Source organism: Carcharhinus amblyrhynchos, chromosome 34 (assembly GCF_965287045.1).
Source record: "Carcharhinus amblyrhynchos chromosome 34, sCarAmb.v2.hapA, whole genome shotgun sequence".
NCBI classification, from domain to species: Eukaryota; Metazoa; Chordata; class Chondrichthyes; order Carcharhiniformes; family Carcharhinidae; genus Carcharhinus; species Carcharhinus amblyrhynchos.
In genome coordinates this window covers 4,978,919-4,991,714 of record NC_137357.1, presented here as the reverse complement: position 1 = coordinate 4,991,714, position 12,796 = coordinate 4,978,919, and the positions used below count along the sequence as shown (strand labels likewise).

Genomic DNA, 12,796 nt, shown 5'->3' with positions numbered 1-12,796 from the left:
ACAGCGGCGTAACATTAGCCGTTTTCCAATCTTCCGGCACTTTCCCAGAATCCAGCGAGGTTTGGAAAATAATCACTAAGGCATCCACTATCACCTCTGCTATTTCCTTCAGAACCCTTGGATGCATTCCATCCGGTCCTGGGGACTTGACCACCATCAGTCCCTCTAGTCTGTCGAGCACTGCCTCTCTAGTAACAATGATCTCATTCAGGCCCTCCACTCCTACCATCTTTCCATCATTAACACCCGGCAAACTATTCGCATCCTTCTCCGTGAAGACTGAAGCAAAAAAGTTATTCAAGGCCTCAGCCATTTCCTCATCCCCCACCACTAAATCCCCCCTCTCATCCTCTAAGGGTCCAACATTCACCCTAGCCAGCCTTCTCCTTTTTATGTATTTATAAAAACTCTTACTATCTTAATACCTTGGCCACCTGAGTTTCCACTTTCAGGGAACATTTCCTTTTCAACTCTTTTTCCAACTGTCCTTTTGAAAGTTATTATTAAATCTGCTTCCATGCACTTTCAGGCAGTGCCTTCCACATCACAATTCACTGTGTAAAAAAATAATTCTCGTCACCCATGTCAACACTTCTGCCAGAGGAACAGTTTTCTAGTACTTATTCAATCAAACTTCCCTCACAGTTTTGAGCACTTCAATCAAATCTCCTCCAAAGCTTCTCTGCTGTAAGGAGAACAGTTTTCATGGAATCCCTACAGTGCAGAAGGAAGCCATTCGACCCAGTGAGTCTGCACTGACCACAGGTCCTTCCCCGTAACCCCACATATTTACCCTGCTAATCCCCCTGACACTAAAGATCAATTTAGCATGGCTAATCCACCTGATCTGCAGATCTTTGGAGTGTGGGAGGAAACCGGAGCACCTGGAGGAACCCCGCGCAGACACAGGGCGAACACGCAGACTCTGCACAGACAGTGACCCAAGCCAAGAATCGAACTCGGGTCCCTGGCGCTGTGAGGCAGCAGTGCTAACCACTGTGCCACCTTGTTCTCAGTTCTCAGAAATTTCAATTCTGCCAATCCCGCCACTTTAAGTCTTGATGTTGGAAATGGCAGACTTTACCCTTGGAAATGGTGCAATCGTAAATGGAATTTACCAAGGCTCCTGTGACAGCATCTTTCAAATTGGCAATCTCTACCATCCAGAAGGACAAGTGCAGCAGACACATGGGGAACACCACCACCTGCAAATTCCCCTCCAATCCACTCACCATCCTGACTTGGAAATATATCGGCCTTTCCTTCACTGTCGCCAGCTCAAAATCCTGGGACTCCCTCCCGAACAACACCGTGGGTGTACATACTGTGATGTTAGTGTCCCTTCGAACAAAGTTTTCTTTTAAAATCTCACAATCTCAGACAACTTTTAGTTTCATTTTGACTGCAGAAGCATAGCTGGAAAATGTCTCTCTCTCTCTGTTCTGAAAGTTTTACCAGTTAGCTGAAAGCACACCTTGTTTGCCTTCCTGCAGTAAAAAGTCTGTTTTAGGGAGCTGAAGGCCACAAGCTACTCTGAGTTTTCAAGATCATTTGAATTCAGCATTCAACCCAGGGAACTGGATTCCAGCATCATGTGAGCTTTTGCCTGTGCACTGATAGATCAGTTTGAAGGGCTTTCTTTATTGGTTATTGGTTTTGATTATAACATCTGATACATACATTGGTTAAGTGTTATACATTAAAATGGTTGTTTTGTTTTCGCTTGTAATTGATAAAAGTTCTTGCGAATTTTTTTACTACATATTGTTTAAGAATATAATTAAACTGTGTTTAGAGTCATAGACATCGGCCCAACTTGCCCTTTTTTTTTTAAAATCCCTAAGCTACTCCCAGTTGCCCACATTTGGCCCATATCCATGGTACCCATGTAACTGTCTAAACACATTTTAAAAGACAAAATTATACCTGGCTCTACTCCTACCTCTGGCAGTTTGTTCCAGACACCCACCACCCTGTGTGAAAAAACTGCCCCGATGGACACTTTTGTATCTCTCCCCTCTCACCTTAAACCTATGCCCCCTAGTTTTAGACTCCCCTACCTTTGGGAAAAGAAATTGACTATCCAGCTGATTTATGCCCCTCATTACTTTATAGACCCCTATAAGATCACTCCTCAGTCTTCTACGCTCCAGAGAAAAAAGTCCCAGTCTATCCAGCCTCTCCTTATAACTCAAACCGTCTAGTCGCAGTAGCATCCTGCATGGGGTTACGGGAATAGGGCCTTGGTGGTATTGTGGTCGGTACAGACTTGATGGGCCAAATGGCCTCCTTCAGGACAGTAGGGATTCTACGATTCTAGTAAATCTTTTCTGCGCTTTTTCTAGTTTAATAATATCCTTTCTATAAAAGGGTGACCAGAACTGTACACAGTATTCCAAGTGTGGCCTGACCAATGTCTTGTACAACTTCAACGAGACGTCCCAACTTTGTATTCACTGTTCTGACCAAAGAAACCAAGCATGCTGAATGTCTTCTTCACCACTCTATCCACCCATGACTCCACTTTCAAGGAGCTATGAACCTGTACCCCTCGCTCTCTTTGTTCTACAACTCTCCCCAACACCCGACCATTAACTGAGATAAAAGCTCTCTAATGGGTCACTGGAATCATCTCATGCTTACTCTAGCCAAATTCAAGAGGGAAAACTTGTGGTTCAGATGGGCTTCATAAAACACTGTGGAGTTTCTGACCTGCGTTTTAAATCTTCTCGAGGGCAATTAGGAATGTGCAACAAATGCTGGCCTTGCAGCAAGCACCAGTTCTACAGCACGGTTTTCCATCTTAGCTTTGCTGCTCAGGAAAAGACGGCAAAGGTGGAGAGAGATAATCATTCCCAACTTACCATGTGTCTTCTGGCTCTTGGGAGGGTGACACATCTGCGGATGAGTTTTGGAGTTCAGGAACAGCAGCAAAGAAAATTACTTATGCTGGAGATGAGAATAACAAGTGGAACAGTTTACGCACCGCTCCAAGGTGACTCACCAGAAATCCTTCTGTGGCTTCCTGCTCAGGCTGACTTTCATCCTCTGCGGATGTACTCTAAAGGACAACACATTCCAACTCACCAGACGTAAAATCATAGCATCATGACATAATACACAGCATTAGATACAGAGAGAAGCTCCCTCTGCACTGTTCCCATCAAATGCAGGTACAGCACGGGGTTAGATACAGAGTAAAGCTCCCTCTACACTGTCCCCCATCAAACACTCCCAGGACAGGTACAGCACGGGGTTAGATACAGAGTAAAGCTCCCTCTACACTGTCCCCCATCAAACACTCCCAGGACAGGTACAGCACAGGGTTAGATACAGAGTAAAGCTCCCTCTACACTGTCCCCATCAAACACTCCCAGAACAGATACAAAATAAAGCTCCATTTACAAAGTCCCATCAAATATTCCCTGGATGGGGCCCGTGTTAATTAATCAGAGTATTACTACTGTCATATGTTATGAATTGAATGATCAATCATGGTTAACTCAAAGCACACAGCATCTGCTCTTCACGTGGACAGCTGAAGAGATTCTGAAATGTAGATCTGTACAATCCTGGTGCCTAGAATCTGCCACATGGGAATATTATAGGGCCTACATGAAATGAAAATGATCTGGGAGGTGGGGTGAGACCAAAAATCTCTGTCAGAAATGAACTGCCGCCCATATCACTGCTGTCTCCCGTGACATATTTTCTCTCTCACCTCGGAACCACTGCATATAAAAGGTCTTACCTCAATGTTGGGTGTTTCAACATTAAAACTCTTGGTAGAAGTCACATTGGCATCTTAGGAAGAGAACTTTCAATTAAAAAGATGCATAAACTCTACTTTCATTTAAGTTCAGAAGACAACGAAACATTCCCAAGTGTGCTGCCTCCAGTGGATCATTGAAGAACTACATGATACCGAGATTTACCACTGGCCCCAATTTAAAGGGAAAACCTGTTAGTCAGGTTCCCCGCTTGTATATCTGCTGGCGAGGGTGGGCACAGTGAGAAGTCTCACAATACCAGGTTAAAGTCCAACAGGTTTATTTGGTAGTGAACACCACTAGCTTTCAGAACGCTGTTCCTTCATCAGGTGAGTGGAGAGTTCTGATCACATATAAAGCCACACACAGGGCATATAAAGCCACACACAGTTGACAGAATACTGATTAGAATGCAGGGTCTTTACAGCAAATCTGCTATTCAAGTCATAATGGTACAGACAGTGTGAGTGGACATAGCATTAAGCATAGGTTAAAGAGATGTGTATTGTCTCCAAACAGGACAGTAAATGAGATGTTGCAAGTTCAGGCAAGTCATGGGGGTTACAGATAGTGTGACATAAACCCAAGATCCCGGTTGAGACCATCCTCATGTGTGCGGAACTTGGCTATTGGTTTCTGCTCAGCGGCTCTGCACAGTCGTATGTTGTGAAGGCCGTCTTGGAGAACGCTTACCCGAAGATCTGAGGCCGAATGCCCGTGACCACTGACGTCTTCGCCAGCAGGTCTTGCCTGGTGATTGTCGAGTGGCACTCGTTCATCTGTTGTCGTAGCGTCTGCATGGTCTCCCCAATGTATCATGCTTCTGGACATCCTTTCCTGCAGCGTATTAAGTTGGCAACATTGGCTGAGTTGCAAGAGTATGTACCGTGTACCTGTGGATGGTGTTCTCACGTGAGATGATGTCATCCATGTTGATGATCTGGCATGTCTTGCAGAGGTTGCTGTGGCAGGGTTGTGTGGTGTTGTGGTCACTGTTCTCCTGAAGGCTGGGTAGTTTGCTGCGGACAATGGTCTGTTTGAGGTTGTGTGGTTGTTTGAAGGCCAGGGGTTTGGGGATAGCCCTGGCGAGATGTTCATCTTCATCAATAACATGTTGAAGACTCCGGAGAAGATGTCGTAGCTTCTCTGCTCAGGGGAAATACTGGACGACGAAGGGTATTCTGTCCACCATGTCCCACATTTGTCTTCTGAGGAGGTCATTGCGGTTTTTCGCTGTAGCGCATCAGAACTGTCGATTGATGAGTCGAGCGCCATATCCTGTTCTCATGAGGGCATCTTTCAGCATCTGGAGGTGTCTGTTGCGATCCTCCTCATCAGAGCAGATCCTGTGTAAACAGAGGGCTTGTCCGTAGGGGATGGCTTCTTTAACGTGTTCAGGGTGCAAGTTGGAGAAGTGGAGGATCCTGAGGTTATTTGTGGGCTTGTGGTACAGTGAAGTGCTGAGGTGACCATCCTTAATGGAGATGTGTGTGTCCAAGAATGCAGCCGTAGTCCGTGGTGAGTCTGATGGTGGGATGGAACTTGTTGATGTCATCATATAGTTGTTTCAGTGATTGTTCACCATGAGTCCAAAGGAAGAAATTATGCTTAATGCTATCTCCACTCACATTGACTGCACCTTTAAGACTTGAATAGCAGATTAGCTGTAAAGACTCGCATTCTAAACAGCATTCTGTGTACTGTGTGTTGCCTTTACATGCCCTGTTTGTGATCAGAACTGTCCACTCACCTGACGAAGGAACAGTGTTCCGAAAGCTAGTGGCGTTTACTACCAAATAAACCTGTTGGACTTTAACCTGGCGTCGTGAGACTTCTTACTGTGTTTACCCCAGTCCAACGCCAGCATCTCCACATCATGGCGAGGGTGGGGCCAGGATTGTATGCAGCATCGAGTCCGCAGAACAGAATCAGGCCATTTGGCCCAACCTACCTGTGCTGGTGTTTAAATTCCACACAAGCCTTCTTCTATCCCTCTTCATCTCACCCAATCCTTTGTTATCCCTTCCTGCCCAGTTTATCCAGCTTCTCCTTTATTTGCCTCACCCATTCCCTGTGGTAGCGTGTTCCACATTCTCCTCACTCTCTGAGTAAAGGTGTTTCTCCTGAATTCCCCATTGGGTTTCTGATTAACTATCCAATAGTTATCATAGAATCATAGAATATTACAGTGCAGAAAGAGGCCATTTGGCCCATCGAGTCCGCACCAACCACAATCCCACCCAGGCCCTATCCCTATAACCCCATGCATTTACCCAAACTAGTCACCCTAGCACTAACGGGGAATTTAACATGGCCAATCACCCTAACCCGCACATCTTTGCTCTGTGGGAGGAAACTGGGGCACTGGAGGAAACCCATACAGACATGGGGAGAACTTGCCAACTTCGCACAGAAGGTGACCCAAGCAGGGAATTGAACCTGGGACCGTGCTACTGTGAGGCAGCAATGCTAACCACTGTGCCACCCCTAGTTCTGGTTTTGTCCATGTCTCCCTTGTCAAACCCCTTCAGCATTTTTAAGATCACTCTCAGATCATTCCTCGGTGTATTCTTTTCTGGAGAATAGCACCCCGCCTGTTCAGTCTTTCCCAATATTTATAGCCACTCAGTTCTGATCTAGGGCAGTATATGTTTGTTATACTGTGTAGAAGTTAGATTTCTGAGGACGTTGCCAGGACTAGTGGGCCTGAGGTATGGGGAGAGGTTGGCCAGGCTAGGACTTTATTCCTTGAAATGTAGGAGAATGAGGGGTGACCTTATTAAAGTGTATAAAATAATGGAAGGGCATGGGTAGGATGAATGCACAGAATCTTTTTCCCAGGGAAGGGGAATTGAAAACGAGAGGGTACAGGTTAAAGGTGAGAGGGGAAAGGAGCCTGAGGGGCAACTTCTTCATGCACAGGATGGTGCGTGTATGGAATGAGCTGCCAGAGAAAGTACTTGAGGCAGGTTCAATAGCAACATTTCAAAAGCATTTGGTTAAGTACATGGATGGGAAAGGATATGGGCCAAACACAGGTAATTGGGACTAACCTAGGAGGGCACTGTGGTCAGCATGGGTTGGGTGGACCAAAGGGCCTGCCTTCCATGCTGAATGGCTCTATAACTCTATCTCCAATTTACTTTGGGGGTTTAGATCTTGCAGATGTGAAACACAGAATCAGGCCATTTGTCCCATCGAGTCTGCACTGACAACAATCCCAGCTAGGCCTTATCCTCGTAACCCCACATATTTACCCTGCTAATCCTCCTGATACGAAGGGTCAATTTAGCATGGACAATCAACCTAACCTGCACATCTTTGGACTGTGGGAGGAAACCCACGCAGACATGGGGAGAACGTATCTCCACACAGACAGTGACCCGAGGCCAGGAATTGAACCCGGGTCGCTGGAGCTGTGTGCCACCGTGCCACTCCCCTTCTATTTCACAATGGAAAGTCCCATTGCCTTGCCTTATCCCCATAAAACTTCCACGTTCTTGCTTTTCAGATCGTTCAAATACACCTGCCTCCGCCTGCCTCTCCTTCCTTAAGTTCATTCCTTAAACTGTATTTTTGCAGAGCAGCTGGGAAGAGGCAGAGGAGTGGGCCTAAGTGATTTGCTCATGCAGAAAGCTGGTGGCCGACATGATGGGCTGAATGGCCTCTTTCTGTGCGGTCTTTCTGTGCCATTCTCCGACACTAGTTATGATGCTAATTCCTTTAAAAGGGCTTAAAAAAAACTTGCATTTACAAAATGGCTCTCAAAGTCTCAAGTGCCCCCAAAGTGCCTTACATCCAATGAAGCACTTCTGAAACAGTTGCACTGTGGCAGTGGTTAGTACTGCTGCCTCACAGTGCCAGGATCCCAGGTTCAATTCCGGCTTTGGGTGACTTTGTGGAGTCTGCATGTTCTCCCCGTATCTGCGTGTGTTTCCTCTGGGTGCTCCAGTTTCCTCCGCCACTCCAAAAGATGTGTGTGTTAGGTTGATTGGCTGGGCTATATTAACCCTAGTATCAGGGGGATTAGCAGGGTAAATGCATGGGAATGCAGGAATAGGGCCTGGGTGGGATTGTGGTTGGGGTGGACTTGATGGGCCGAACGTACCCTCGGGACTCTACCCTATAATTCAATGAAATTTAGTCCTGATGACTATATGGGAAATGCAGCCGCTAAGGTGTGCGCAGCAAGCCATCCAAATAGCAATGTGATGGCAACCAGAGCATTTTTGGCTGAGGGAAAAAGGCTGGACAGGACACCAGGGATACATGGGAATTAGGAACAGGAGGTAATTCAGCCCTTGAGCCATTCAATCAGATCATGGCTGATCCCTCCCTGATCTCAAATCCACCTCCCCACCTGTTCCCCACATCCCTTTAACCCTTATTTCTGTCAGAAATACATCCATCTCCTTCTTGTAACCAATGATTCAGACCCCACCGCGCCATGGGGCAGTGAGTTCCACAAATTCACCACCCTCAGAGAAGTCCTGAGGCCATGCACTAATCGACTCAAGAACAGCTTCTTGCCTGCTGCTGTCAGACTTTTGAATGGACCTACCTCGTATTAAGTTGATCTTTCTCTACGCCCTAGCTATGACTGTAACACTAAATTCTGCACTTTCTCCTTTCCTTCTCTACACATGGTATTCCTTGTCTGTATAGCATGCAAGAAACAATACTTTTCGCTGTATCTCAGTACACGTGACAATAATAAATCAAACAATACTTTTCACTGTATCCCAATACATGTGACAATAATAAATCAAACAATACTTTTCACTGCATCCCAATACATGTGACAATAATAAATCAAACAATACTTTTCACTGTATCCCAATACGTGACAATAATAAATCAAACAATACTTTTCACTGTATCCCAGTACATGTGACAATAATAAATCAAATCAAACCCTAGCTATGACTGTCACACTACATTTTGCACTCTCTCCTTTCCTTCTCTATGAACAGCATGCTTTGTCTGGATAGTGCGCAAGAAACAATACATTTCCCTGTATCTCAATACATGTGACAATAATCAAACAATACTTTTCACTGTGTCCCAATACATGTGACAATAATAAATCAAATCAAAATCAAATCAAATCAAAGAAAGTGTTAAGAGATGTTACAGGTTTGGAGACAGGAAAAAGTGATGTAGTGGGATAAAGAACAAAAAGGTGTACGATAAGGTTTAGCATGAAAGCAAAACACGGTGCACACTGGAAATCTGATACAAAAACAGAAATACTGGCAAAATGCAGCACATTTGGCAGCATCAACAGAGAGACAGAGTTAATGTTTCCAGTCCAATTATGAAAGTCTTAGATTGGGTTGATAGAATTTATTTTGCAGAGTTGAAATGTCTCGTACTTGGGGCAGAGAATCTCTTCAGTGCAGAAGGAGGCCATTCAGCCCATTGAGTCAGCACCGACCACAATCCCACCCAGGCCCTAACTCCATAACACAACACATTTACCCTATCTAGTCCCCCTGACACTAAGGGTTAATTTAGCATGGCCAGTTCACTTAACCCACACATCTTTGGAGCGTGGGAGGAAACCGGAGCACTCGGAGGAAACCCACGCAGACACAGGGAGAATGTGACCCAAGCCGGGAATCGAACCCAGACTCCCAGCGCTCTACGTGCGTGTGTGTATGCGAGGGGCCAATATTTTTGTACAAAGAATGGGAGGTATCTCGGACATGCTGCCGGGGTGGGGGTGCAGGCAGATACAATAGGGTGGGGGTGTGGTTTATGGGATTTTTAGACAAACACATGAATACGCAAGGAGTAGACGGATATGGGGCAAGGGCAGGCAGAAGGAATTAGTTTAATTTGGTGTCATGTTAGGCACAACATGGTGGGCTGAAGGACCTGTTCCTGTGTTGAACTGTTCTATGTTCCAGTGACCTCTTATCAGGACTCCACGTGATGGGGTGTGTGGCAGGCATAAAACATTCACACGCATTTTGCTGCTTACCTTCGGAGTCAGCTAAGCCAGCGAAGGGGTCGCACATGAACTCGCTGAGAGACTTTACCGTCGCCTGCCCCACTACCGGCTTGTGCCCAAACGCTCGATAATCCAGCACTTTCAGCATTATGGGAGGGCTGTGGACGGCATCTACAGGAAGCAACTGAGGCAAGATGTCAGTCACAAATCACAGTTATTGCTTCTGAACAACTTATGACTCGTCACAAGGCACAGTAAGAAGTCTCACAACACTAGGTTAAAGTCCAACAGGTTTATTTGGTAGCAAAATCCACGAGCTTTCAGAGCACTTGCTGCCCCTTCATCAGGTGAGTGGGAGTTGTGTTCACAAACAGGCATATAAAGACACAAACTCAATTTCCAAAATAATGATTGGAATGCGAGTTTTTACAGTTAATCAATTCTTAAAAGGTTCAGACAATGTGACAGGAGACAGCATTAAGCACAGGTTAAAAAGATGTGTATTGACTCCAGACTGGACAGTTAGTGAGATTTTGTAAGCCCAGGCAAGTTGTGGGGGTTACAGATAGTATGACATAAACCCAAGATCCCGGTTGAGGCCGTCCTCCTGTGCGGAACTTGGGTATCGGTCTCTGCTCAGCGACTCTGCAGACTTGCCTGGACTTGAAAAATCTTACTAACTGTCTGGAGACAATACACATCTCTTTTATATGAATAGAACTCCCACTCACCTGACGAAGGGGCAGTGCTCTGAAAGTTAGTGGCTTTTGCTACCAAATAAACCTGTTGGACTTTAACCTGGTGTTGTGAGACTTCTTACTCTGTTTACCCCAGTCCAATGCCGGCATCTCCACATCACAGTCACAAGGAAACATGTTCTCTCGCCAGAGGGATGGGACTGTGACACAACTTCACTTGCGTCCGGGTTCTGTGATTCATGCAGCAAGCGTCACCCCTGGGTAGAGAGAGGAACTAGCCAGGGTTCCTGCTCCTGATTACTGTACCCTGGGTTGGAGAGAGAGGGGAAATTGGTCAGGGTTCCTGCTCCTGATCATTGTCCCCTGCATTAGAGAGAGAGAGGGGAAATCAGCCAGGACTCCTGTTCCTGGTCACTGTACCCTGATACCTCGGTTAGAGGAAGAGGGAGAAATCAGTGAGGATCCGTGCCCTGATCACAGAACCCTGGGTTAGAGTGAGTGGGAAATCAGCCAGGGTTCCTGCTCCCGATCACTGTCCCTTGGGTATGAGAGAGGGGAAATCAGCCAGGGTTCCTGCTCCTGATCACTGTCCCCTGGGTATGAGAGAGGGAGGATGTCAGCCAGGGTCCCTGCTCCTCATCACTGTCCCCTGGGTATGAGAGAGGGAGGAAATCAGCCAGGGTTCCTGCTCCTCATCACTGTCCCCTGGGTTTGAGAGAGGGGGGTAATCAGCCAGGGTTCCTGCTCCTGATCACTGTCCCCTGGGTATGAGAGAGGGAGGATGTCAGTCAGAGTTTCTGCTCCTGATCACTGTCCACTGACCGTTGGGTTGGAAAGAGAAGGGAAATCAGCCAAGATTCCTGCTCCTGATCACTGTCCATTAAATCCTACTACCTTTCCTTCCCCCAAACCCCCCACCACCGGAAAGCCCAACGTTTGAGAGCAGCCGGAGACAAAATTGGGTTGAACATGACAGCTCTCAGTGTGGTCACTCTCTGAGATGGTGAAGCAAGGATCTTCCATTGTCTCCTGAGCCTACACTCAACAGTGGATCAGCTGGTAAGAGGGGAAGAGGGCTCCAAATTGGGTGCACAAGGAGATGGAGAGAATTAACACATGAACCTACCACTGTGAGGAAGTAGATGGGGGTCGGGAAATTTGGGTTCCTCTTGAAGTCCTTGATGGGAGCTGTTTGGATCATCTCCCCGCAGCACTCCACCACCAGGCTGGGGCTAGTCACCCTCAGCATGTTGTAGCTCTTGATGTTCCTCAACCCCCAGGCTAGAATCTGAGGAAAAGACAAACTTGTGTTACACTGATTGCCTTCCCAAACACTTTGCTGCCAACGGGGGACAGCATGGTGGCACAGTGGTTAGCACTGCTGTCTCACAGTGCCAGGAGCCCAGGTTCGATTCCAGCCTCAGGTCACTGTTTGTGCAGAGTCTGCACATTCTCCCCATGTCTGCATGGGTTTCCTCCAGGTGTTCCGGTTTCCTCCCACACTCTAAAGGTAAGTAGAGGGATTGGCCGTGCTAAATTGCCCTTACCGTCCAAAGATGTACAGGTTAGGTGGATTGACCATGCTAAATTGACTCTTAGTGTGACGGGGACGAGCTACGGTAAATATGTTGGGTTACAGAAATAGGGCTGGGGTAGGATTGTGGCCGGTGCAGACTCGATGGGCCGAATGGTCTCCTTCTGCACTGTAGGGATTCTGTGAACCAAGCGCATGGACAGTCACTATGGTGAGGCAGGAGGTGCGACAGCCTAACAGTGCACAGCAACATCCTGCAAACAACAGTGTGGTCAGGACCAGAATTCATGGCAAGGGGGGGATTCTTCAGCTGCAACTGGGAATGTGATTCTGGCTGACGGGCTCAGAACCTCCTGATTCAAGATTCTTACTCTGATAGAGAGTGGGGAGAGTGCCGGAGTGTGGGTCTGTACTCCGTGGAGTTTTGTTTTATTCATTGGTGGGACATGGGTGTCACTGGCTGGCCAGCATTTATTGCCCATCCCTAATTACACCTTGAGAAGGTGATGGTGGTGAGCTGCCTTCTTGAATCACTGAGTCCACATGCTGTGGGATGACCCACAATGCTGTTAGGGAGGGAATTCCAGGATTTGAACCCAGCGGCAGTGAAGGAACAGCCGATATATTTCCAAGTCAGGATGGTGAGCGGCTTGGAGGGGAACTTGCAGCTGGTGATGTTCCCCATGTGTCTGCTGCCCTTGTCCTGCTGGATGGAGTTTAGAAGGATGGGGGGGGATCTTATTGAAACTTACAGGATACTGAAAGGCTTGGATAGAATGGACATGGGGAAGATTTTTCCATTAGTCGAAGAGATTAGGATCCAAGGGCACAGCCTCAG

General features: G+C 46.9%; 1 protein-coding gene across 1 annotated transcript in view; it reads right to left on the bottom strand.

Moving 5' to 3' along the window:
• The window catches only part of LOC145361252 (myoferlin-like), a 123,598-nt gene that overhangs the window by 42,349 nt on the left and 68,453 nt on the right, over positions 1–12,796 (bottom strand). The window contains exons 33-36 of the mRNA XM_080216885.1: positions 11,551–11,712; positions 9,757–9,910; positions 3,752–3,804; positions 3,005–3,061 (exon numbers count right to left, since the gene is read on the bottom strand). Of these exons, the coding sequence (XP_080073011.1) occupies positions 3,005–3,061; positions 3,752–3,804; positions 9,757–9,910; positions 11,551–11,712 (426 nt within the window). The remainder of the gene's footprint in view (positions 1–3,004; positions 3,062–3,751; positions 3,805–9,756; positions 9,911–11,550; positions 11,713–12,796) is intronic.